The 23,434-nt window shown below is 49.2% G+C and overlaps 1 protein-coding gene across 6 annotated transcripts in view; it reads right to left on the bottom strand.

The window, feature by feature from the left end:
- The window catches only part of SPTAN1 (spectrin, alpha, non-erythrocytic 1), a 48,155-nt gene extending 28,666 nt beyond the window's left edge, over positions 1–19,489 (bottom strand). For all 6 annotated transcript variants that reach the window (XM_010856839.1, XM_010856838.1, XM_010856837.1 and 3 more), the window contains exons 1-21: positions 19,228–19,489; positions 18,112–18,237; positions 14,272–14,412; positions 13,942–14,088; positions 12,500–12,633; positions 12,189–12,333; positions 11,952–12,106; positions 11,116–11,251; positions 9,356–9,457; positions 8,335–8,472; positions 7,728–7,838; positions 6,979–7,056; positions 6,715–6,870; positions 6,292–6,496; positions 5,607–5,788; positions 5,022–5,265; positions 4,730–4,852; positions 3,847–4,064; positions 3,030–3,122; positions 2,311–2,445; positions 1,087–1,235 (exon numbers count right to left, since the gene is read on the bottom strand). In XM_010856839.1, coding sequence (XP_010855141.1) covers positions 1,087–1,235; positions 2,311–2,445; positions 3,030–3,122; positions 3,847–4,064; positions 4,730–4,852; positions 5,022–5,265; positions 5,607–5,788; positions 6,292–6,496; positions 6,715–6,870; positions 6,979–7,056; positions 7,728–7,838; positions 8,335–8,472; positions 9,356–9,457; positions 11,116–11,251; positions 11,952–12,106; positions 12,189–12,333; positions 12,500–12,633; positions 13,942–14,088; positions 14,272–14,412; positions 18,112–18,237; positions 19,228–19,464 — 3,155 coding nt within the window. In that variant the 5' untranslated portion in view covers positions 19,465–19,489. The remainder of the gene's footprint in view (positions 1–1,086; positions 1,236–2,310; positions 2,446–3,029; positions 3,123–3,846; positions 4,065–4,729; positions 4,853–5,021; positions 5,266–5,606; positions 5,789–6,291; positions 6,497–6,714; positions 6,871–6,978; positions 7,057–7,727; positions 7,839–8,334; positions 8,473–9,355; positions 9,458–11,115; positions 11,252–11,951; positions 12,107–12,188; positions 12,334–12,499; positions 12,634–13,941; positions 14,089–14,271; positions 14,413–18,111; positions 18,238–19,227) is intronic.
- Between the last annotated feature and the right edge of the window lie 3,945 nt (positions 19,490–23,434).

Genomic DNA, 23,434 nt, shown 5'->3' on the forward strand with positions numbered 1-23,434 from the left:
TTACGCGCGTCCTGCACAGGGGGGCACAGCAAAAGCACGCACGGATTAGTGGGTTAATCCACGGGCTGTGAGGCAGCGGCTCCGACGGGGGCCAGGACAGTGGACGCTTCAAGGGGGAAATGACGGAGTCATTCGAGAGCTCTTGGAAGCAGGCTAGCCCGGGAATGAAGTCACAGTAAGGAAAGAGCAGGAAAATCAAATCCAATGACACGAGAGAGTTAGTTCACCTTTGTTTTCCTGTCTGCCATGCTTAAGGCAGTAAACATTCCTTGGCTAGAGACACTGGTCGCTTCACAGAGCCAGGCCAGGGTACAGTGACCGCCCGGAGTTACAGGTTTTCCTGAGGGCTGACATGCAACTGGAGTCAGTGATCTGGTCCACTTTTTTGCTCTCATGTTTATGATCCAGGCCAAAACCTCTCATTCTTAGCAGTAATAGAAAGCATCGGTAAGTGTATAAAAACTGACCTCTGCAGGGATTAACAGGGTCAAAAAAGTTCTACCATTCCAGCCTCTTGTCAGAGTGTACTTCCTGGCTATCACCCAGGTGTCCACAGTTTTAGATCTCATTAGTGGTGCAAGACGTGCCCTAAAAGAGGGGTGCGGGTCTTTAAGGGAGCTTAGCCACAGGAAAGAGTGCAGAGCTGTTTCCTAAAACATACACTCCACTCTCAGAGCACAAAACCATGGTAGAGAAACACACTCTATGCAGCCTTTTGCAGAGGACAGAGCTCAAGAGGTGTGGAACAGCTAAAAACCCCATTCAGAGAGCACCTCCTGAACTGGAGAACAAAGATCCAGATGGTGATAATTAGCAAACGTTGTTTAGGAAAAGCAACTGGCAAATGCAGGGAAAACAACAAACCAAAGGATAAAAAAGGGATTAAAGGTTCCTGGGATCGGAGCTGTGTGGGTAAGCTATGCCGTGGGGATGGGGGGAGAGTACACCTTCGAGCGCAGATGGGCACCGGCAGAGCGCTCGCCCTGGAGCCTCAGCTCAGGGCGGCCTCCACCACAGACCCTCACAAATGCACAGCGCAGGCGCAGACCTCCACCGGCCCTCCGCCACCGCCCGCGAGGCCCTTACTGGTTGTCGATCTGCTCCTGCCGCAGCGCGATGCTGCCCTGCTCTTCCAGGAGGTTCTCCCGGGAGGCCGACTGCGCAGGGTCCAGCTTCTTCACGTAGGCAGCCGGCACGAAGCCCTGCCGGTCGTTCACTTCCACTTTCCACCAGTCCTACAGGCAAAAAGAGACTGTCTTCATGGCAAATTCCTCCCGATGGAGGGAGAACCCAAGGAGGCCCGTGCACACACGCGTGCACACATGAAGAGCTCTAGTCACGTCATGAGGGTCCAGTGACGGTACCAAAGTCACCTGGTGTGGAGATGGGAATTTCGGTCCCCTCGTGACCTGCCGCGTATGGGGAGGGTCATAAGCGAGGCAGCCATGACTTCACTGGAGCAGGAAGGCCGCCTTCTCTTTCATACAGATGCCCCAGGATTGTGCTAACACAGCAGCCTCTAGCCATACTTCAGGAAATTTAATAAAACCTCAGATGCTCTGGGACCTCCGAAGCCCCCCGTGATTGCCTGTGACCAGTGGCTTCTGTGGGGCCAACACAGACACACAGTCTGCCATCACCACAGCTTCTACTGGGGGAGGCTGCTCTTGAGTACACCAGAGTCAGACCAGGCAGTTAGCTCAGGTTTAGGGTCAGCAGAACAACACTGGCCAGAGTTTCCTCAAAGTCCCACGACCAGGTGAGCTGAGTGGCTGGGAACAGGAGGTGCCTAACACTTCTCCAGCCTACACCAAGACAGGGGGGGCAGGATCTTGGGGGGCTCTTCAGATGATGGCCTCATTCCAAGGCCATGGTCAATCAGAATACGTTAAGGAAGAAAGACTGATGAACCAGGCAGCACTGAAGTTGGAGAAGATGAGAAGGCGGAGCCTACAGGGTGATGCTGGAGCCTGTCTTCAACCCTCTGCTGTGGGGCCCTACAGTCTAGAACCAACAGGTACCAGTGACAGAGAAGCAGACTTTGGCTCAAAAGAGAAAAAAATTCCACTTGGAAGTGGTCCATGATGAAAAAGCTCTCCTTGAGAGTAAGAGTCACTACCCTAGCTCTCAGGTATTTATGGAAACAGACTGGTCATCTCAGTCACAGGCAAAACAGTAAACCCACACGACACGGGAGACTGACCTGGAAACTCTAGTAACTTCAAGTTTTAAACCAGCCTCATCCTGGAAAGACAAGCTCCCAAGACACCTAATACGTGGAAACCACCCCCGGTCATCCTCTGTGCTTGCCTTGTTGGTGCTGTTGAGTAAGGTGAGAATGTCTCCTTTCTTCATGGTGACCTCTCGGGGACTCTTCTCCTGATAGTCATAGAGCGCCAAGACCAGCTCCTTCCCAGTCTCATCATCCATGGGGGCCACTTGTTGCTAAAAATCCAAAGGAAGGGCAAACACAGTTACGGGATGTCTCCAGAGTGCCGTCTCAGCCACTGCAGATCCCAGCCTCAGCAGAAGACCCACATTCACCAAACATACACTGGTGACAGTTCTCCTCTGAACCTACCAACAAGATCTGATTCAGGAAGCTCAGCTGTCTGGGACCTTTAAGGTCACAGGAAAGTCACCTACAGGCGCTTCCCTGGTGGGTCAGTGGTTAAGAATCTGCCTGCCAATGCAGGAGACACAGGTTTGATCTCTGGTCCAGGAAGATCCCACATGCCTTGGAAAAACTAAGCCTATGCCCTCAACTGTTGAGCCTGGGTACCCCAACTACTGAGCCCACATGCCCTAGAGCCTGTGTACCACAGAGGAGAGTAGCCCCCGCTTTCTGCAACTAGAGAAAGCCCATGAAGCAATGAAGGACCAACACAGCTAAAAACACATAAATAAAAGAATGTCACCTGTGATCATGCTACCTGCTGTCAGCACCTGGGTCTTTTGGCCCCCCTGCTCCCCGGCCCCCACCCAACCCCTGGGATCTCGCAATTGCTGACAGGAAAAGCCTTGCTCACCCGGCACGACTGGGCCTGCTCTCGCAGGGCCTGGATGCTGCTGCCATAGGCGCTGAGATCCGACATCAATGCCTCGTGCTTCTTTAGCAGAGCCTGAAATCCAAGTTACACACGGCGACCCTGAGCAAGGAGCCAGAGCAGCCCTTCTGCCTCCCCAACACGCCGTCTGCCTCTGAAATCTGTTTAGCTACCCGGTGACTTGATCACTTTCTCTCCCTTTATATTATAAACACTTAACGTGGAGAAAATATCACATTTTCTATAATCTTTTCATCTATACTTAATTATGCAACCCTTGGAACAGATGAGGAGTCATAAAGAACATCATCACATATACAGTGATCCACCACCCATCCTGAGAATTGAACACTCCTGGTAAGTGGCAGCTGGGCACATGCTGCCCTCCTCCAGAAACCCCCTTCCCACCACCCTCGGTGCTTCCTGCTACTCCAAACCCTATCAGGTCGGGTCAATACTCAGCTCATGACGGTTTATGTGAAGAGGCAAGAAAAGGCAGGCACACGGCTACACCTAGACCTTCATGAATAAAATTTAAGAATTTCATTCAAAAAAGATGACTAACAAAAAACTGCGCTTATGTACACATATGTATACAGAAAAAATGAAGAACGGAGACATGGTCACGGCTAAGAGTGAAACACCAAGGCTGCCTTCCCTCTTTTGTGAGCGTAACAGAATTACCAGAGGAAAGCGGAAGATGCTGGAACACCTTAAAAGCCATGAGACTGCACCCTGCACACGTGGTCATTCTCCTAACCGGCCCCAGCCCGAGCCTGGTACCCCCAGTAAGCATCACCTCGGCCGAGTCCTCATCTTTGCCATAGTCGGTGCTGCCCACGATGGGCTCCTTCTCCCGCATCCAGGACTCAGCCTCGTTGGCGTCGGCAAAGTACTGCTGGGCCTGCAGCGAGTCCTCCAGGTCCTGCCGCCGCTGGGAGGCCTTGGACTTCAGCGACTCCCACTTCTGGTTCAGCTCATGGAGCTTGGCCTTCACATCCTCAGCAGCAAAATGGCCTGTAGGGCGGGCAGGGGAAGGAGGACAATGAGAAACATGGGGACAAACAAGGTCCTCTGAGCGCTCACAGCCTCTGCGACTCTGTCCAGGGAGCCACGTCCCTTCATGTTCCCAGTTTTATATGAGGCCCAGGTTCCAACCCTTTAACAGATCTCCTCAGACCACGATGTCTGTCTAGACTCTAAGCAGATGGCCCTAGTTGGCACTAGTGATGTCATCATAAACAAACAATAAAACCCACAGCCCCCTCCTACTCTCCATCCTGGAAACTCGTTGAGTGCTGGGCACTGTCTCAGGTTCCTCAGTATTTGACCTCACTTAGTCTTCTCAACAGGAGAAGGAAATGGCAACCCACTCCAGTGTTCTTGCCTGGAGAATCCCAGGCATGGGGGAGCCTGGTGGGCTGCCGTCTCTGGGGTCGCAGAGAGTCGGACACGACTGAAGCGACTTAGCAGCAGCAGCAGCAGTCTTCTCAACTGTGGGAGAAGTTGAGAAGCTGGTGGCTGGGGGGTGAGTTCAGGTTCAGAAAGGTTATGGACTAGTCAGAGTCACAGTCAGGAGATGGGGGGACAGTCTTCAACCCCTAGCCCAGCCTGACCCGGGACCGTGCACTCGGCGGGCGAAACGACAAACAAGAACAAAGCCACCTCCTGATGACACTCACCCTCCTCCACCATGGCGTTCCCCTTCTGTGTGACTGCTTTGATGCGGGGCTCGTGGCCAGCAATTTCTGCTTGTAGCGCTTGGTGTTTCTTTAGCAGGTTCTGGACTCCAATTAAATCTTTGCCTGAAAGAGAAACCACTCCCAAGTCAAGAGAAAAGTCAACCCCATCACTCTCAGCTTTCCCCACGGTTTCACTTAAAAACTCAGTTCAACTGAAACTTTACTTTGCTCATTCGGACACGGGTCCCCTCCCTTTCCTAACTGGACTTCCGTCTGACAGAGGCAGTCTGACCTCTGTTGGTGGAGGCGGCAATGGGTTCTTTCTCTCGAATCCACGTCTCCTCATCCTCGACGTCACGGAAGAGCTGCTGCAACCGCAGGGAATCAGCCAGCTTCTGCTTCCGGGCAACCATGGGCTCCTTGAGCGCCTCGTAGCGAGCTACCAGGGCCTCCTGCTTCTTCTTGATGTTTTCAGCATCAAAGTGGCCCGCGTCCTGGAACTGGCGGGCTTGGATAGTGATGCCATCGATGCGATCCTGGAGACGGGAAGGACACAGTGTTGAAAGCCTGGCCCGGGGCCGGCCAAGCGCGTTCTGGACGTCTCCTGGCTGACGTTATTGCCTCAGGTGTGGTTTGCTCACACACAGAAAACACACACAGTTGTTTCCCTGGAGTGCGCTTCCAGCCGCCCTTTCCCCATTTGGGGCTCCTAGGAAGCTCCAAGGGCAAGCAGACCAACCTGAATAGAAGCAAGCGGTGCATCCACGATTCTCTAAGGCATCGACACACTTCATACCCCCCGAACTGACCGGCCTCGGCTGACCGGCCCCTCTCGCTCCCACGCCCACGGCCCCACATCCGTGTCCAGGGCCCGTACCTGGTGAGCTGCCACGTCAGCCTCCAGCAGGGCGTGCTTCTTCTGGAGGTTCTGGACGTTGGTGAGGTCTTTGCCGTAGTCGTCCGAGGCCAGATGACCTTCCACTTCATACAGCCACAGCTCGATGTCCTCAACGTTGCGATTAAACTGCTGCTGCTGGTTAGCCTCGCGGAGCTTTATGCCTGGTCAAGGAAGCAAGGTTGAGTCTGTGGGTGAGTATCACCCTTCTGCCAGCGCTGCTCATAAACAGCGGCACCTCTCGGAAGGACCACGACGGGGCAGGGTTTCAGTGATGGCTTCACGTCTATCACAAGGTGAAGGAAAACTGCAAGCTCGGCTCTGCCTTCCAAATGCGGAGCTGGAATGAGCCCCATGGGTTAAGTGCTGACGAATGGTTAGGTGCCCTCGGCTCACTGCTGACCTCTTCTAGTGAGGAGGCCCCAGCCAACCAGGTCCACTGACCAAATCAGCCCCTCCTCTCTCAGGCTCCCCCACCAGCCAGTGCACACAGTCACATCCGCCAACCCTGCACATCATTAGGCACCCACGCAGCTGACTCCCTCAGGAAGTGAGCCCCAGTGCCCAGTCACCTGGTGCAGCTCGCCTAGGTGGCCCAAGTACTTAAACCAAGGACGAGCATTTAACTCTCTAAACCTACCACAACCCCATGCATGCCTCCCCTCACCTTTCAGCTCTGTGGCCTCCAGCAGCTTCTTCCACAGACTGATGACCTCATTCATCCGAGCCGCCACCTCGTCCTTGGCATAGTGGTCGACATCGATCAGCTTCTGCCCGGCTTTCTCCAGGGCGTCGATGCGGCTCTGGTTTGCCGAGAGCTCGGCCTCAAAGGCCTGGTGCTTCTGCACTTTCCCTTGTAGGTTGGATGGGTCCTGCCAAGAAAGAGGTTCTCTCTCGAACCACAGGACAGCAAGTTACGCTGCACTGCACTCGCACGTTATCTTCATAGGGGACGTATGAAACCGCCAGCTTACATTTAGTAGTGTGTTTTTGCAACTTCCAATCTCTTTTTCTTTAGCTACATCTATTTGTAAGCATGGTGTCTGGCTTACAGACCAAGGGCTACATGACACTGCCGACAGGATCTTACTTTATAAGCTTCATCCGTGGCTGTTTTCATCTTCTCGTTGACCCAACTCTTGAGCTCATCAGAGTCACGGAAAAACTGCTGCAAGTGGAAGGAATCTGCAAGCTGGGCACGGCGGTACATGGCTCTCTCATGCAGGGCATTGCGACGGCTCAGCAGCTGGAAGGCAAGGCCCCCTGTGAGTCTCCACTCTCACCCCTAACTGACCTGCCTTGGGAGGGACACCCATGGATGGAAAGGAGGCTAGTGAGGAAGTTGTGCACTCACTGCGTCTCGCCGGGTGGCCACATCTTCCATCGCGTAGTGGTTGTTCTGAATCAGCTTGGTGGCAAACTCATCTAAGGCCTAGGAGGAAGAAGAGGGTTTGTCACTGGTGAGGGCTCATCACAGCTCGGCCCACAGAGGGAAGTGCAGAACACAACGCTCTAGACCACGTCAAGGACTTCACTCTGAGGTTTGCTATGACAACCTTTATCCCTTAACTTCCGAGTTTTTACTTGACGTCCTCAGTCAGATGGCTCAGTGATGCTAGCTCCACTCAGGCCTGCAGACACTGGCTGCAGTTAATGTCAGGGCAGGATCTGACGGGGTCAGACACAGGTTACCAGCCTTTCAACTCCTAATTCTTTTTTTCAGCCAAACCACATAGCATGCAGGATCTTAGTTCCCTGACCAGGAATCGAATCCATACCACCTGCAGTGGAAGCTGAGCATCGTAATCACGGTAACTCCTCAATTCCTACTTCCAAGATCAGTGCTCAATGGGGAGAAAACCTTTTATCTTAGTTCTTAACTACTTTAACAGGGAGGAAATCTCAACCTGGAGGTTTACATCAAGAGAACAATTTCATTCTAAAAGCTGTGCTGTGTCTCCAGCAAGGTGGCTGATCACCCTCACGAGGGTGTAAGCACCCGGAGACTTCTCTGACTCTGCTCGGAAGCCTCTCAGAACAAGAAGAGACCTCCGCTGACGCTAAGGATCACGTGACGGCACGGACGCCAGGAAGGTGTCTTACTGTGATCTTCTCCTCCTGGGCGCTGAGGGACTTCTCAAAGTCTTCGTGCTTCTTTAGAAGCGCTTCCACACTATCCAAGGAATCGCCCAGGTCTTCGTTCAACAGGAACGCCTTACAGGAGGAAACACAGTGTTGACATAATGTCGGACGCCCTTCACCTCTCAGGGCTAGAAAGCAAAGGCTGCTGAGGCCACAGTACAGAAAGGAGGGGAATAAAGACTATGGCCATGAAACTCTCAGGCCTCCCCTGGAAGCCAGAGGTCCTTCCAGATTCACTTAAAACCAATCCAGCAAGAGCATGAAACCCTCGTTCTACCCTCTACTGAAAGTTTGCTCCAATAGCTTTCATTACCTCTAGTAGATTTAAATCACACAAAATGCAAAGTTCTAACGGAAAAGAAAATCTAACAAAAAACTTTACACCATCACAGTCCTCTGAAAAACCGGATCCTTTCCTGAGGGCCCTTCAGTCTCAGCAATAGGAATGGTGTTGGCAGGGGCCATGGAAGCCGGCAACCCCTCCCTCGGCATGACGCAGAACTAAACCCGAACCGAACGGGCCAGCTGAACAGCATGGCACAGGTGGCCGGCTCCCTACCCCACTCACCTCCTGCTTGCTCATCCAGTTGTCCACCTGCTCCGTGTCTCGGTAGAAGAGCTGCAGGTCCATGCACTGCTCATATTGCTGCCGTCGCAGCTCCCAGAGCTCCAGCAGCGCGGCCCGCTCCTCGGACAGCACGGTCAGCTAGGGTGGCGGTGGGGGGGTGGGGAACAGGGGAAGAGAGGGGAACATCAGATACAGAGGCTCCTGGCATTTCTAATCCTCTGCTAACCTTCAGGCCTTGGTTCTGATTTTCACAAAAAGGATAGCATTCACTTGCACATGTCAGCCAAGTCACACACACACACACAAAAATCACAGATCCTGAGGGTTTGCATGGTCCTGCTAAACCTAAGAATTGGCTCTGTTTGAATGAACCTAGAATTATTAATAATTTATTGCCATATTATCACATATAATATTAGGTAGACATGACAAGTAAACCTCTGGTGGAAGAAAAAGGGCACGTATGTAAAAGTGAGGCAGCATAGGAGGAGCAGGGACTCTTAGGTGAGAGGTGTCAACTGAGTGGGTTCTCCTCAGAACACACTCACTAGATCCATCAATGCTTAAGACTTAATTTGAAGGCTGTAAAGTTAACGACAATAAAGTGTGTCTTTAAAATGTCTCTTCCTGGTCTATATAGTATTAAAAACATAAAAATCATTATTTAATGTACCTCAGGCATCTTTACAAAGATACTTTGAAACTTTGGAATTATATACACATACACATAATTTAATGTTTCCTCTCAACTCTAGCTACTAATGCAGGAATCAGCTCTCTGCAAAGTCCCCTTTAAGGAGGAAATGTGTTGCATGTGGCCCACACAAATGGAACTTTCTCTAATCAATCACCATGCATCTCCTTTTTAAATCTCTGGAAGTGTTTGCTGCTCCTTAACTTCCAGGCAGAATCTCCTGCGTTAAGTTTTCTCTGACACTGTGGTGAATGCAACATCTGGATATTTAAGGATGGATAACAGCTTCCAGAGACTTTTATTAAAAGACCCTTTCTCCTCTCATACCTTCTCCCTCACTTCATCTGAGGCGTAGTGACCAGCTGCAAGCAGGGCCTGTCCAGACTCATCTGCAGATTTAAAGCTATCTTCATGAGCGTCAATTTCACCCTAATGGGGGGGAGAAAAGGACAATTTATGTCCACCACTTTGTAACAAAGAGTAAGTTGTTGAATTTTGTATAACCATTCAAATCAGGAATATCACATCTAGAATGAGAACAAACCAAAGATGACGCCAGGTTTGCTAGTATCAGCCCAGGTAACCAAACCGGAGAGCATCGCTTACTAAGAAGTCTGCTTCCTACTGGCTTTTCGTGCCATCTGTCAAACCATCAAGTGTCCACATATCTACAGGGCCCGAGCTCTCCATCATCTGTTCCACTGGTCTATTTCAGGTCTCCTTGTGCCAGATCAACTTATGATTTTATAATACCTGGTAGGAAGAGTCCCTCCTCTGTTCTTCATAATTGTCTCAGCTGGTTTTAATTTTTTTTTCTTCCAAATTAAATTACTTTCACGTTTATTTATGTGGCTCTACCGGGTCTTGGATGTGGCATGTGTACTCTTAGCTGTGGCACGTAGGATCTAGCTCCCTGACCAGGGATTGCACACAGGCCCCCTGCATTGGGAGTGAGGAATCTTAGCCACTGGACCACCAGGGAAATCCCTTCCAATTTTATTTTAAAATCAGCATGTTTCATTTCAGACACAAAGGCCTCTGGGCTTCTGCCTGGAACTGCACTGAATACATACATCTTGGGGAGAATTTGCACCTCTACAAGCAATCATTCCACCATGCCCACCCCTTTATTCTGTTTCTCCCCTTTCCTCAAAACTGTACAGCTTTCTCCACAGATGTCTTAAACAACTTTTGTTAGATTCCCAAGTACTTTATATTTTCTCACGTGATAATTAGTATTTTTAAAAATTACGCTTTTAACTGTTGCTAGTCCAGAGGGGGCTGTCTGACTTTTGTATATTGATTTTTTATTTTTAGCACCTCAGAAGATTTATAGTAATAATTTTTTAAACCTTAACAGTGTTTTCCAAAATTACTTAGCCACAGAAAACCCTTTTCTTAAGGTATAAAGCCTGTTAAGATCTCATAAAACTAATTTCCCATGGACATACTTTGGAGAAAGAGCAGATTATGAAGTTTAGATTTACTCAAACCAACCATGAAGTTCAGCATTTAAAGATTTTTCAAGATGGCACAGGATACATATGCAAAACAGCACCTCCACCCTGCTAGAGCTTGGCCCTTTTGATTTTATGAATCATGGTTAAATGAGTTACATATCAGGAGAGTAACCATCTATTCGGAGAAGGCAATGGCACCCCACTCCAGTAGTCTTGCCTGGAAAATCCCATGGACGGAGAAGCCTGGTAGGCTGCAGTCCACGGGGTCGCTAAGAGTCAGACATGACTGAGCGACTTCACTTTCACTTTTCACTTTCACGCACTGGAGAAGGAAATGGCAACCCACTCCAGTGTTCTTGCCTGGAGAATCCCAGGGACGGGGGAGCCTGGTGGGCTGCCGTCTATGGGGTCACACAGAGTTGGACACGACCGAAGCGACTTAGCAGCAGCAGCAACCATCTATTAGAAGCAGAAAAAGCAAGACTCCAAAGGCAAAACCAGCCCCAATCCCCATGGTGAGAGCTACCTGTGAGCAAGGTTTCAGCCACTCCAGGCTGGAAGTAACAGAGCTACAGCCACGCACTATAAGCTCACGGCTTTACTTCTAGAAGACCCTGGAAACACTACCTTGTGCTCCTGATGCCTATCCAGCAGGGCTTCGGCTCCGGCCACATCGTTGGCAAGTTCATCTGCGTTGATGAGGGCTTTCATCTCAGTGACCCAGCTGGTGAGGTCTCGGAAGTCGGCAAGGAAGCGCTGAAGCCTGGGAAACCAAAGGTCCGTAAGCACAGGTCTCCAGGGGAGGCCCCGGGTGGAAGATGCCGCCCCAGAGCTCCAAATTCTATGTCCTCAAGAGTCTAACAAGCCATACAAACTCTAGCCCTGGGAAAGGGAGGACTCTTCCAATCTAGACTAGTAAAAGACGACTGAAATCAATCCTTCAAAATTTAGGCTCTGTCCATCACTATAATTCCCTGAGCTTGTCCCTTATGTTCAACTTCCTTGTGATTCCCAAATTCAACTCCTAGTTACTAGTAAGAAATACTATTTCCCTTTCAATTTCTGATTTACTCAATTTTAACAGAATATTTTACATGATGCTCAGATTACTAAATACTTATTGCTAATAGCTATTTCCATTTATATTGCTTCTAACAAAGTCATATGGACTGGAAAAAAGACATTTATAAAGTCATCAATACTGTGCATGTATATACAAATACTACAAAGTTGTCAAGTCTCTAAATATAATATAGAAATACATTAATACACAACAAGGAAATACATAACAAACAGAGTAAGAAAAAGTCTTCTGCATCTTTTTACTAGAGGAAAGCTATGAAGCTATACCAAAGCTGTAACACGTTCTCCTTGTTATAGAGAACTAACCATCAATTCTGACCTCAACTCTAAAACAAAAGCTTCACGGTACAGGCTGTGGAGCCCTGGAGGAGCGCTTCTACCTGTAGGAATCGTTGAGACGTGCGTGTCTCTCCGCGGCCAGGGTGCGGATCTGCTCCCAGTTGGTGATCAGCTCCTCTCGCTTCACCTGGATCTGGGTGGCACTCAGAGGGTGGGACTGCTGCAGGCGGTCAGCCTCGGCACACAGGGCTTTGACCTGGAGACACACGCTCGTCAGGGCTGCTCTTCCGACCCTGGTGAGTAACTCAGTCACAGAAACAGCTGCCTTCCAAACCCACCTTGTCCTCCAAGGCAGCAAGATCTCTCTCCAAACCCTCGTGTTTCCGTAGTAAAGCCTGGACGCTGGCCAGGTCCCGGCCAAAGTCATCAGAGGCCATTAACTGTTCCTTCTCCTTAATCCAGCTGATGGTCTCGTCCACATCCCTACAACACAGAGGCACCCGTTTGTCTGTAGCTACATCGTCCATCCGGGACTGGGATGCCACACAGGGCAGAGATCCAGTCAGCCCCACACTTTCTTCAACTCCCCGTAGGCTTCACCACACCTGGCCGGGAGATCCCATTCCTGCAAGCCCCCTCAGCTTGGTACCTGTTAAAGCGTTGGACCTCAGCTGCCCCGAACAGCTTCCCCTGCCGCTGGAGGGCCAGGCCCTTCAGCCGCTGCCAGGCTGCATTCACCTCATCCTGCTTTGTTTTGATCAGCTCCTCCTCAGGGTGCTGCTCCTGGGCCAGGAAAGGCAGACACAACACTCAGACCGGCACCTGTGGCCCCGTCACTGCTCACCTGGCCTTGGCTCCCTGACATGTCTGCCTCAGCAATCCTGACTGTTCTGAAGAATCACTGGCTTTCTGTGTGGAATAGAGGGAAGCTCCTTCCACGGGAGCTTCATTTCTTGTTCTATAAAAAGGGGAGAGCCCTTGTCTGAGCCCAGGAGCCATGTGGTGCTTCTCCAGAGAAGTTCTGGACATCTGTAGCAGCCCCTGCGCTGACATCCTGCAGCGGCACCTGTGTGGGCGCCTCATGAACAACTGCTCACCCCAAGTTCAGGGTGTCCGGCGTCATGAGGCTACCGAGAAGCACGCCTGCCCAGAAACATGGCTTTCAGATCTGTTCCTGACTTCACACTGGAGACACTCCTTTCAAAGTCTCCTTCCTCACTAACTACCTTGTGTCTTGTTTAAATAACATGTAAAGTGATAAGGCAAAGCACTCCTCGGCTGTGGGACCCCCTGTGGGGTCTGGGGTTTGGCCCGCCCGCTCTCCTCGGCACGACCCGGGGATGGCCCAGGATCCTGAGGACCCCATGATCCTGTCATGTGGAAGACGAGGTTATCTCTGAGGAATGCTGGTTCTCCTTTCATCACTGAGCCAAGAGGAAACAAATGCCAGTCCTGAAGGATCTACAGGTTCAAAGTTTGCACCCCCATCCCCCCAAACCAAGTTTTCCCTAAAGCAAAAACTCCTGTGGTCACTGTACTGGACATCTCTGGAGCCATGCAGGGTGGGCAATGATAAAGCAGCAGCGATAGGCAGTCCCACTCCCCTCTGGCTGCAGAGCTCCCAGGGGAGAGCCTTGTTTCATTACAGGGCTCCCCCACTCCCAGGAGTCCAGGGAAGCTCCGACTCAAGAAGAGCATTGAGGTGGCGGTGGACTCCTGCCAACCCTCTTCAACTTTCGCCACCACACCCTAGTCTGAGAAACCGTGATGCCCAACTTCAACAGCCCATAAAAGCTTCACCAAGCCCTACCTGAAAATGGGCGGAGTAAAGAGATCAAATGAACTCTGCCCTTCCTGCCCACAGCCACAAGTTGAAAAGTGTTTTCTAAGGTAGGAGTGAGCAATACTGCTGCCTTACTGAGATCTAAACAGGACTCAGACATGCTTTATCAAAACCTGCTCACCCAAAAATCAGGCACCTAATCAAAATTTTCCTTCTGGAAAAATTAATGAAGTTGTATCACATTAATATTAATGTAAAGGCAGTTACCATAACCCTGCTATGAGAACACGCAGCACTTTCCCATTTACCTGAATGAGCTTGGCAGCGAACTGGTTCACTTCATTGACTCTCTCTTCGTGGGCAGCCATGTCTGTCTGAAACTCTTCGAATTTCTTCTGTAACACCTCCACATGCTCCAGGTCCTGGCCCAGCTCCTCAGACGTCACAATGGCTTCCTGTTTGGGGACCACAGCAGAGCCAGAGTCACCAAGACACACTCGGGCACAGTGGCTCCCAAAACCCATCATGAAACGGGTGCCGGAGGGGCCGTGGCCACTTCAGGGTTGTGCAGTTTACTGCGTGCTCCTCTCCTACTTAGGAGGTCAGGGTCATGGCATCTCCCTCCTGCTCAAACGTACCTTGTCATTGATCCAGTCCATCACGTCCTCACACTCCCGCAGGTACTGCACCAGCTTCTGGGCCTGCAGCAGCTTGATGCCTTTCTCCCGCATCTTCTCCAGGAGCAATTCCCACTGGCGGTGCAGCTCCATCAGACGAGTCTGGAGGTTAAAGAGCCCAACACCCCCCAACATGAGAGCCACGTCTGGGGGACCTGGCTCCTCCATGGAGCTCCAACCAGCTAGACACCTCCCAGAGCTCTGAACCAGTCTTCTTCAAGATAATGCCTACGCTGCAGGGAAATGGTAAACTGAACTGAGAAGATGTAAACACGTACACCTCAGTGTTTTGGTAGGTCTTACAGTTGACCTATCAAACAACTGACCTTTTGTAAGCATGTGTATTCTAGTTCACTCCAAAGAACTTACTATTTCTTATAATTACCAATTATTATTGATATATTGTTGGTAAGTCTTTAGGTAATGTTTTTAGTTCTTATTAATTGTTAAGTTATGACAGTGGGATTTCTAGGTCAGAAGACTTGGGGAGGGAAAGATGAGGTGTCATCGAGGAACAGCAGCAGGAATCACTGAAGGGTGTGTCCTGGATTCACAGAGGTAAAGTGGAAAGAACAAGAGGTCCTGGAGGCATCATACGTGTAAAGAAATAATTACAAGGCACAAGTGAAGAGGCCTTAGTGCAAAGGAAAAAAGATGGCATCCTGAAACACAGTCAAAGTTCAAAGAGGATTCGTGGCCTAAGTTGTTTTGGTGCTTCTGTGAGAAGATACAGCGTGTGGTACACAGTTCATCACAAGAAAGGCTGACAGCAAGCTGCACCCAGGTGGCAGCCACAGGTCCAAACAGTCCCTTCCCAGCATCTTGGGTTCTCATAGCACAGCCCTAGTAAGGACTCGTTGGGAACTGGGGCAATTATCATCAGTTCATGTTTAGGCGATGTGTTCTGGCTTTCTAACCCAATTTCAGGGTGTTGATTATGCCTACCCAAGATACTGGGAGTTTCTGGGTCACACAGACAGAAACGAGTGACACACACACACCCCGCCAGGAGAGAGGCCTGGGGCCCACCCATCGTCAAGACGCCACTCCCCACAAAATGAAAGAGTGAAAGCCATAGGCGAGTCAACGTGGGTGGATTCTCTTAGAAACAAGTATGGATGGTTCATTTGAAAGGAGAAAACAGTGGGAGGAAAATAAATGCTCACACAATTAAACTTCCACCACGACAGTCACTTTCATCGCCAATGGTTAAACCAGAGTCCACCAAAGCGAAGGAAGTGACGGGCATTCCCAGGCAAGCAGGGGCAAGGCAACCAACGGCAAGTCCATATCCACCTACTCGGATGTGGGAGCCAATGTGGGTGGCGGTCACTATGGGGCGCCATGCCGTCCGGTATGGTGTGAAAGTCTAAACCGGTGACAGACAGGTTATGCAGGACATGGTCCTTCACACACCACCCACCTTCCTCTGTGTTAACACTGACTGCCCAAACTACGCTACTGAGTTACCGGGCCAGACCAATTACCAAGTGGGATGACCATGGGATCTGGGTGCATGAACATTGGGATTCTATGAGAACCTTTTGCTCAGGGGAAAAAAAAATTTCTTCATTAACTTTTGGCCTCACTGCATAGCAATGTGGGATCTTAGTTCCCTGACCAGGAACTGAACCTGTGCCCTCAGCAGTGGAAGCGCAGAGTCTTAATCACTGGACCACCCAGAAAACCCTCACTTCACTCAAAATGGGGTCACAGAAGGCTCCAAAAATCCTTCCCTACAAGTCAGCTGTCAGTCCCTCACATCTCTCGCTGCCACACCCTCCAGGGAGAACCGGGGCCAGGCCTGTTTCAGGACTGAGCAGCTTTCCCACTGCCGTGTGTCTCATCGTGTCAACACCACAGGTCTGACAGAGGCCAGTTTCAGAAGCTTACTGGCGTGTGAGAGCGGGAGCCGGCAGGGCGGCAGGTGCGCTGGGGAAACGCACGGACAGCTGGCGGGGTATAGCAGAATTCCTGGCTGACTCAGTTGGGTTTCTCAACAGAGGCCTGAGAAAGCAGGAGCAGCTCTGAGGGGCAGTCAGGAGAAATTACGGAAAGCAGGTAGGAGTGAAACATGGGCTGGGAAAATAAAGCGAGTAATTGTGACCGGAGATTGAAACACTGGTTCTGTCACCTGTTGGCTGTGGGAACCTGGGCAAGTCACTCAAACTTCTAAGCCTCTGTTCCTACCCTTCTAGGCTATGGTTCCCTCGCAAGCTTCCCGTGAAGATTAGAGACAACGGATGTAAAAGTCCTGGTGAAGTGTTTGCACCTAAATGGCTGCTCACAGCTTCTCAACAAAGAGTAGCTAGTGCTTTCTAATGCTGCTTTAATAAGATCTCTTAAGAGGGAAGAGGGGACTGAAGGGAGTTCTGGGTCTCCTGCCCTCGGACTGATTACTAAAGCCACACACGTGATCTATATCTCACGTTCCCTGTAACCTGGTTAAACTAGCCCAGAGCAGCCCCATTCACTCTGGCTGATTTCATTTACAGTAAGACTATACACAAGAGTGGGGAAATGGGCAGATAGATCTCTAGTATTTTTGGCTGTGCCATGTGGCATGCAGGACCTTAGTTCCCCAACCAAGGTCTGAACCCGTGGCCCCCTAAAGTGGAAAAGCAGTCTTGACCACTGGACCACTAGGGAAGTCCTATGTCTTTGTATTTAATCGCAGACACATGTATTACACTGCCCAAACGGGTTGAATGTAGTAATTAAATGATTGGTCATACAGCAATTAGAATTTACTTCCTATTTACAATCACTCCTAGTTAACAGTTTATTATTAACAATATAAGGCTAATTACAAGTGTTCAATAAGAGACTGCACAGTATATGAGAGCAAAAGAGACACAACAAGTATTTACTGCTAAAAACCACTAGACGAGATCCTAAGGGAATGACATCCCTGTGGATGTTCCACCAAGGATCTCACTCAGGGAAAGGCGGAGGAAGGAATATTTCTAGCTGGGGCTTAAGAATGTAGCTTGCATCTCAGTCTTTGGGACTGCCTCGACACATCAAGGACTGAAAAGGCTGGTCCCTCAATGGAATGAGACTTTGGATAACAAAGAACAAAACACGTAGATAAGAAAGAAATCAAAGACAGAAGACAGCATCCAGTCATGAGAAACTAAGTCTGCATACCTCACGCTAAAGAGCCTTGTTTTCCCTTAATACTTTGGCATTGGAATTATCAAAACAAAACAGAGAAAAACTAATTATGGCCCCAAACCCAACGCATGGCACCCAAACAAGTCAGACAAAGAATCTGAGGACTCCTGCTTCATAGTCAGTTACACAGCCAGGGTCACCGACCAACAGGTAGCACACTGTGAGGTCATTCCTCACAGCCGGACCTTTAACAGGCTTGCTGACCAGACCTCAGTAAACCCTCCTGGAGCAAGGCCCCGAGATCCAGAGAGAGCTTCCTGACACAGAAGCTGACGGTGTCTGTGACTGATCCCACTCATCTTTGTGTCCTAATCCCTAAGTTCACCAATATGTTCTTCTCTCCAGTGATCACTCTTCCTCACAGTCTACCTGCATCCTTGTTTGTTCTGTAAGGAGAACATTAACTTCCTCACCGAGTGCACGCATGCTTGTTTACAGGCATACTGAGTCTCTGTATTACAAAGGCAGGCTACGGGGAGCTCCATTAGGGTACTTCACAAATTCCTTTAAGAAACTAGGAGAATCTATCTCCTCAGGAACCCAAACATACAGGTAAGCATTAACCCACACCCATCCACCAGCCAGACAGAGGCAGGCCATCACGCCAGCAGGGCCCCAACTCACCCGGATGGTTTCGGATGCGAAGTGCCCTTCTGAGATCATCAGGTTACCAGTCTCATCCAGCTTCACGATGGCGCCCGAGTTGGCCTGCACCTCGGCTTCGAAGGCTTGATGCTTCTGCAGCTTGCCCTGCCGGGGGATCGTGAAGTGAGCGGCACGCCCTTCTGCTCCCCACCTCGCACCCCCGCCCAGATTATTCCTCCCCGCCTGCATCCCACTGCCTCTCATGATGGACCCTCACGCAGCATCCCACCCATCCCCTACCACCTCAATTACACAAAATTACGCCTGCGTCTACACCTGCCCCCTGAAGCCTGGCACCGAGGACCGCAACTTGGCAGACAGCAGGATGCTACAGAATATCCTCATTTGCTTCTCTATCAGGAAACTAGCCTTTATGGACATCTGATCCCTCTCAGAAGTACAGAACCATACTGAGAGCTTTTTCTTGGCAGGTACTGTTTATCCTGTACTAAGCCACTCACATTCATTCATTACATGACACTTTTTTTAGCTTGTTTTAGAAGCCATACTCTTTGAATGACTTGATTCACTACATTCCATTTCTCAGTACCTCTGTATAATCACATGCAGAGCTGGGCAGGGCCTGCCCCTTCACCAGCATTCATCATTTTCTCTTCTCAGATGACTCTGGCATAATAAAAGAACCACGGGCACAACCACTGCGCCAGTTACTAAAAAGAAGTCTCTCAACAAAATGAACGAGAAGAAAGGCTTTGTCTTTTTTTTAAAAAAAACAGCTTTATAAACTTTCACCAGCAACAACACTGTGAGTTAGCATACCTGTCTCAAAAACACATACTCCAAGAGATCAACCCAGATCTTTCCTGAAAAAAACTGAAGGATCACCAATGGTTGCCAAGCAGTGGAGTGAGAACCATCAGCTTAAAGCATCCCCACAAGAGAAATTAGAACCTGCAGGACTCCACATTCGTGCTCGCTGATACGATCACTAAGGGCTTTTCAGGATCGTGAGTCAGTCCTTCCTGATGTCTGGCCTACATTCTCCCTGCCACTCAATCTCTCAAGGTCATAACTCAGTACCTATCTTTGTACAAATTTTGAGTAATGACATTTGAGCTCGCATCTCAGACGTACCTGCAGGTTGGTTGGGTCTTTGTAATTCTCATCTGAGGCAATCTGAAGCTTCTCCTGAATCCATTTCTCCAGCTCCTCAGCATCTCTTTGGAAAAACTGGAATCGGTAGGAGTCTTCAAGCTTCTGGCGCCTCAGGGTCGAGAGCTCCTTGAAGCGGTGGTATCTGTCCAGGACCTGCTGCCGCCTCTCCTGGATGTCCTCTGCTGTCTCCAGCACTTTGACCCCGCTTGGGTCCATTTTCTGAAAAGGCAGCAAGCCCTGAGTTAAGTGCAAGACACCAAAATAGACTGAATGGAGATTTAATGGAATTAGCCTCTTGGAAGGAAATAAAGAATTCTGAGGGCCTGAGCAGATAAATGAACTGCAGGCCGTCACTTCTCAGGATTTAACGGTGAAGCCCAGACCCCATGCTTCGTAAAGAACAGCTGCCCACGTGGGTCCTTCATAGGACACCTCACCAGCACTGCAGAGACACCCGGTGAGAGACGTGAAGGAAAGAACTATGATCTGTGCTGTCAATTCTACAGAGCTTTGAGAATTCAAAAAAACACCAACTTTGGAGCTCAAAGAATTACTGAGAAATTCACTCAACAATCCTTTCATTTGGCCTGTGCATTTCATGGTGTGGAGATTAGAGAACATTTACTCTTAACTCAGCTTTTCCATCTTTCTCCATCTCAGCCTGTTACTCAGTGAAGAAAAGGGAAATGATTATAAAGTAACAGTCTTTTTTCGGTGTTAAAAAATAAAACAATAAGTCCCCTTAAAAAAATAAAGTGAGTCTTTAACATCATAAAGCAATAGAATTTACCTAAAGTAGTGGATTTCTCAGTTACCGCAAAAAAAATCAATCCTACAAGTCTTCATAGGGGTGCCAAGAGCCTGGGCAACGAACGGGCTTTACTTCCTCTGAGTGCACAAAATTAAAAATCACAGTGTATATTAAAAACAAGAAAGATGAAAAATTTGTCCTACCTGACTCTTATCTGCTCCAGTTAACCACAAACTCAGGCCAATTGAGTAGGTGGTGCTTCCCCACAGCACTCAATCCACCTCAACTTTAAACTCGATTTTCAGACAGTTTCACCAAACTTTAACGTCAAAAAGAAAACCTGACCTATTTGTGCCAGAAAGCAGTACTTGCTCATCTCAGAAATAAGCCATTTTATCCTCTAACCAAGGAAGGATGCCCAGAAGGAAACAGGTGCAGACTAACAATGAGCAAGTATGCGTGTCAGTAACACGTGACCTCGTCTGAGCGGCCTTCCCGCCCTGAGCCCGACTTCCTAGAACGACTAAAAATGCCAGGTGATACTGAGATGGTCCCAAGACCCTCCTAACTTTATATTCTACAGAGAAGAGTCTGTGACTTGGTGTTTAAAAAAAAAAAAAAAAGACCAGATAAGCTTTATGGTCTCTCCAGTTGTTTTTGCATAATTTACACAAGACAGAAAAATTGTGCTGCCTGAGAAACATTTGAGAGCTCTTCCCATGATCTGTTCGCCTCGCCCAGCCAACAAGAAAGGATTAGTGGGTCAAGGATTGGGTATGGAGGCCCCTGTGCGCTTCCACTCCCTGCCCCCACCGGCTGGGAGCTAAACAGCACTGTTGAGTTCCGGGCAGTTTCCAGCTCTTGAGAGATTAAAGCAGCTTCAAGAGGTTTCGAGAAAAGCACGGGCATGCACCCAGCAAACTCTGAGGACTATCTTTTTATGAGGAGACCTGTCTTCTGAGGGAAAAGAATACGACGGCACTTCAGCCTTATCACCCACCATTCCTCCCAAGTTCCTCTCCACAGAGCAACCAGTTATTTTTGTTGTTATTTTCCTACCACAAAGTCCAATTTATTTATTTGACTGTGAAGAGAAACAGATTCTTTGCCACGTCATTTCCACGGTTTGAAACCTTTCCTGGCTCCGTCTCAGAAAGGAAAGAACCCATCTTAAACTTTAGCTGGACCTTCCAACCTGGCCCAACACACCTGACTGGTAGGTCTCACCCATGGCCCCCGCCCTCCCTCTTGGCACAGAGAAATACCCTCCTCCCAAACACATTATCCTCTCTAAAGACTCCAGGCTGGTTGCTCAGGCTTCCTTTGCCAGAATGTTCTGTCTTTCCTCTGTCCAGATAACTCCCCTTCAGGTCAGTACGAGCTGAAATGAGCAACTGCAGGATCTCACCTCCTTACGAAGCTGCACTCGCTTCTTCCCTCCCTCCTTCTCAGATTTAATCACACTTCTCTGTAGATTTACACGGCACTTACATATACTTCCCGCGGTATAATTAAGACTGAGCAACGCAATATCTGTTGTGTCCTGATTCCTAGCAGACAGAGGTCATGAACAAATGTTTGCTAAGTGCTCCTGGAGCAGCAGCCCCAAGTTCACTGGTGAAGGTAAAGAGAGAGCTCAGTAGTCCACCTGGGTTTCATTTTCCATATTGTTCAGGTTAACAGCTAAATTCTGTGACTGAATGAACTGCTAGAATGTGCTGACTGAAGCTACACCACGGGGTGTCAACCTAATGACCAGACCTGAATGACTGAGCTTGGGCGGCCCACACCCAGGACAGCTGCACTCTTCACCTTGGCGGGGTGGGACCTTAGGAAATCTGGTTCGAGAAGGCAGTTTTGAGCATCTGGTTGCTGGTGGGAGGGGATGGGGGAAGGGAGAGTTAGGGAGTTTGGGATGGATGTGTACACTGTGCTGTGCTTAAAATGGATAACCAATAAGGACCTGCTGTATGGTAAGGGAACTCTGCTCAACGTAATGTGGCAGCCTGGACGGGAGGGGGCTTGGGGGAGAATGGACACGTGTATGGCTGAGTCCCTTCACTGTTCACCTGAAACTATCCCATTGTTAACTGGCTATACCCCAGTACAAAATAAAGTTTAATTTAAAAAAAATTTTTTTAAAGGCACAGTTCTGTATCATGAATAGATAGCCCGTGTCTGAAACAGTAGTTTCTATTCTGAAAACACGCTTCAAGAGTCCTTCATACCAAAAACTGAGGGTGGTCTGGGCAAACTAAACATCTGTTCAGAGCAGGGTGGTGCTCGCTCACGCTGCAGCCCTAGATCGTCAGCTTCTTTGGGAGAAGGCTGACTTCGACAGGGATCTTGACAAGAATCACTACCGTGTCCGACACATTTACTAGAATGTAAACACTTCACTCATTCACCTGTGTTTTCTGCTCCAGGCAGATCCTGCATCAGACTCCCTCATCAACCCTGGGTGGGTCCACTTCCCTGAGCAGAAAACTCCCTCTCAAATGTTCTCCATCGCCCCCTCCCCCAATCTGATCAGTTAATACCATTCAACCCCTCCAAGCCTCAGGCAGCTTGTCCTCTCTGCAGTCCTGAAGCAGACACCCTGACTCCCTCTCTCCCTCTTAGAGCATCACCATGTCCCATTCTGCCGTGTGATTACTGTTTTCCCCCTGTGTTTTGGTAAGTTCTCTAGGGAATTCCCTGGTGGCTCAGATGGTAAAGAATACGCCTGCAGTGCCGGAGACCTGGGTTCGATCCCTGGGTTGGGAAGATCCCCTGGAGGAGGGCATGGCAACCCACTATAGCATTCTTGCCTGGAGAATCCCCATGGACAGAGGAGCCTAGCAGGCTGCAGCCCACGGGGTCACAAAGAATTGGACATGACTGAGTGACTGGGGAATTTAGAGTTCCTAAGGAACTATTAAAAAAAAAGACCTTATCTTACTCTCTGACCACAGAACTTGGCACCTATTTAGACAGTCAATTACACACTGAATTTGGAAATAAAGAAGCTGCTGTCACTTCATTATTAAGTGATCAGGAGAAAGAAGGTCATCTAATAAGCAAGTGGTGGAGCTAGGGTGACCCAGGATGCTCTGGTTCCCAGAACAGCATGCTAGAAACAGGGATTCTAACATGATCGGAGCTGATGCCGTTACTTTTTAATTTCTTTTACTACCGCTTATCTTGTCCATCACCACCTGAGGGGAGGAAAAAGGAAGGAGGATATATGAATTATTTTATAAAAAATCAAAATTACTTTTTTTGAGATTGAGCCTTTCCTTTAAAAGTTTTTTTTTTTTTTTAATGTGGGCCAGTTTTAATGTCTTTACTGAATTTGTTACAAAATTGCTTCTGTTTTATGCTTTGTTTTTTTTTTTTGGCCACGAGGTATGTGGGATCCTAGCTCCCTGGCCAGGGATTAACCTACACCCCCTG

This window comes from Bison bison, unplaced genomic scaffold (assembly GCF_000754665.1).
Source record: "Bison bison bison isolate TAMUID 2011002044 unplaced genomic scaffold, Bison_UMD1.0 scf7180017864375, whole genome shotgun sequence".
Lineage (NCBI taxonomy): Eukaryota > Metazoa > Chordata > Mammalia > Artiodactyla > Bovidae > Bison > Bison bison.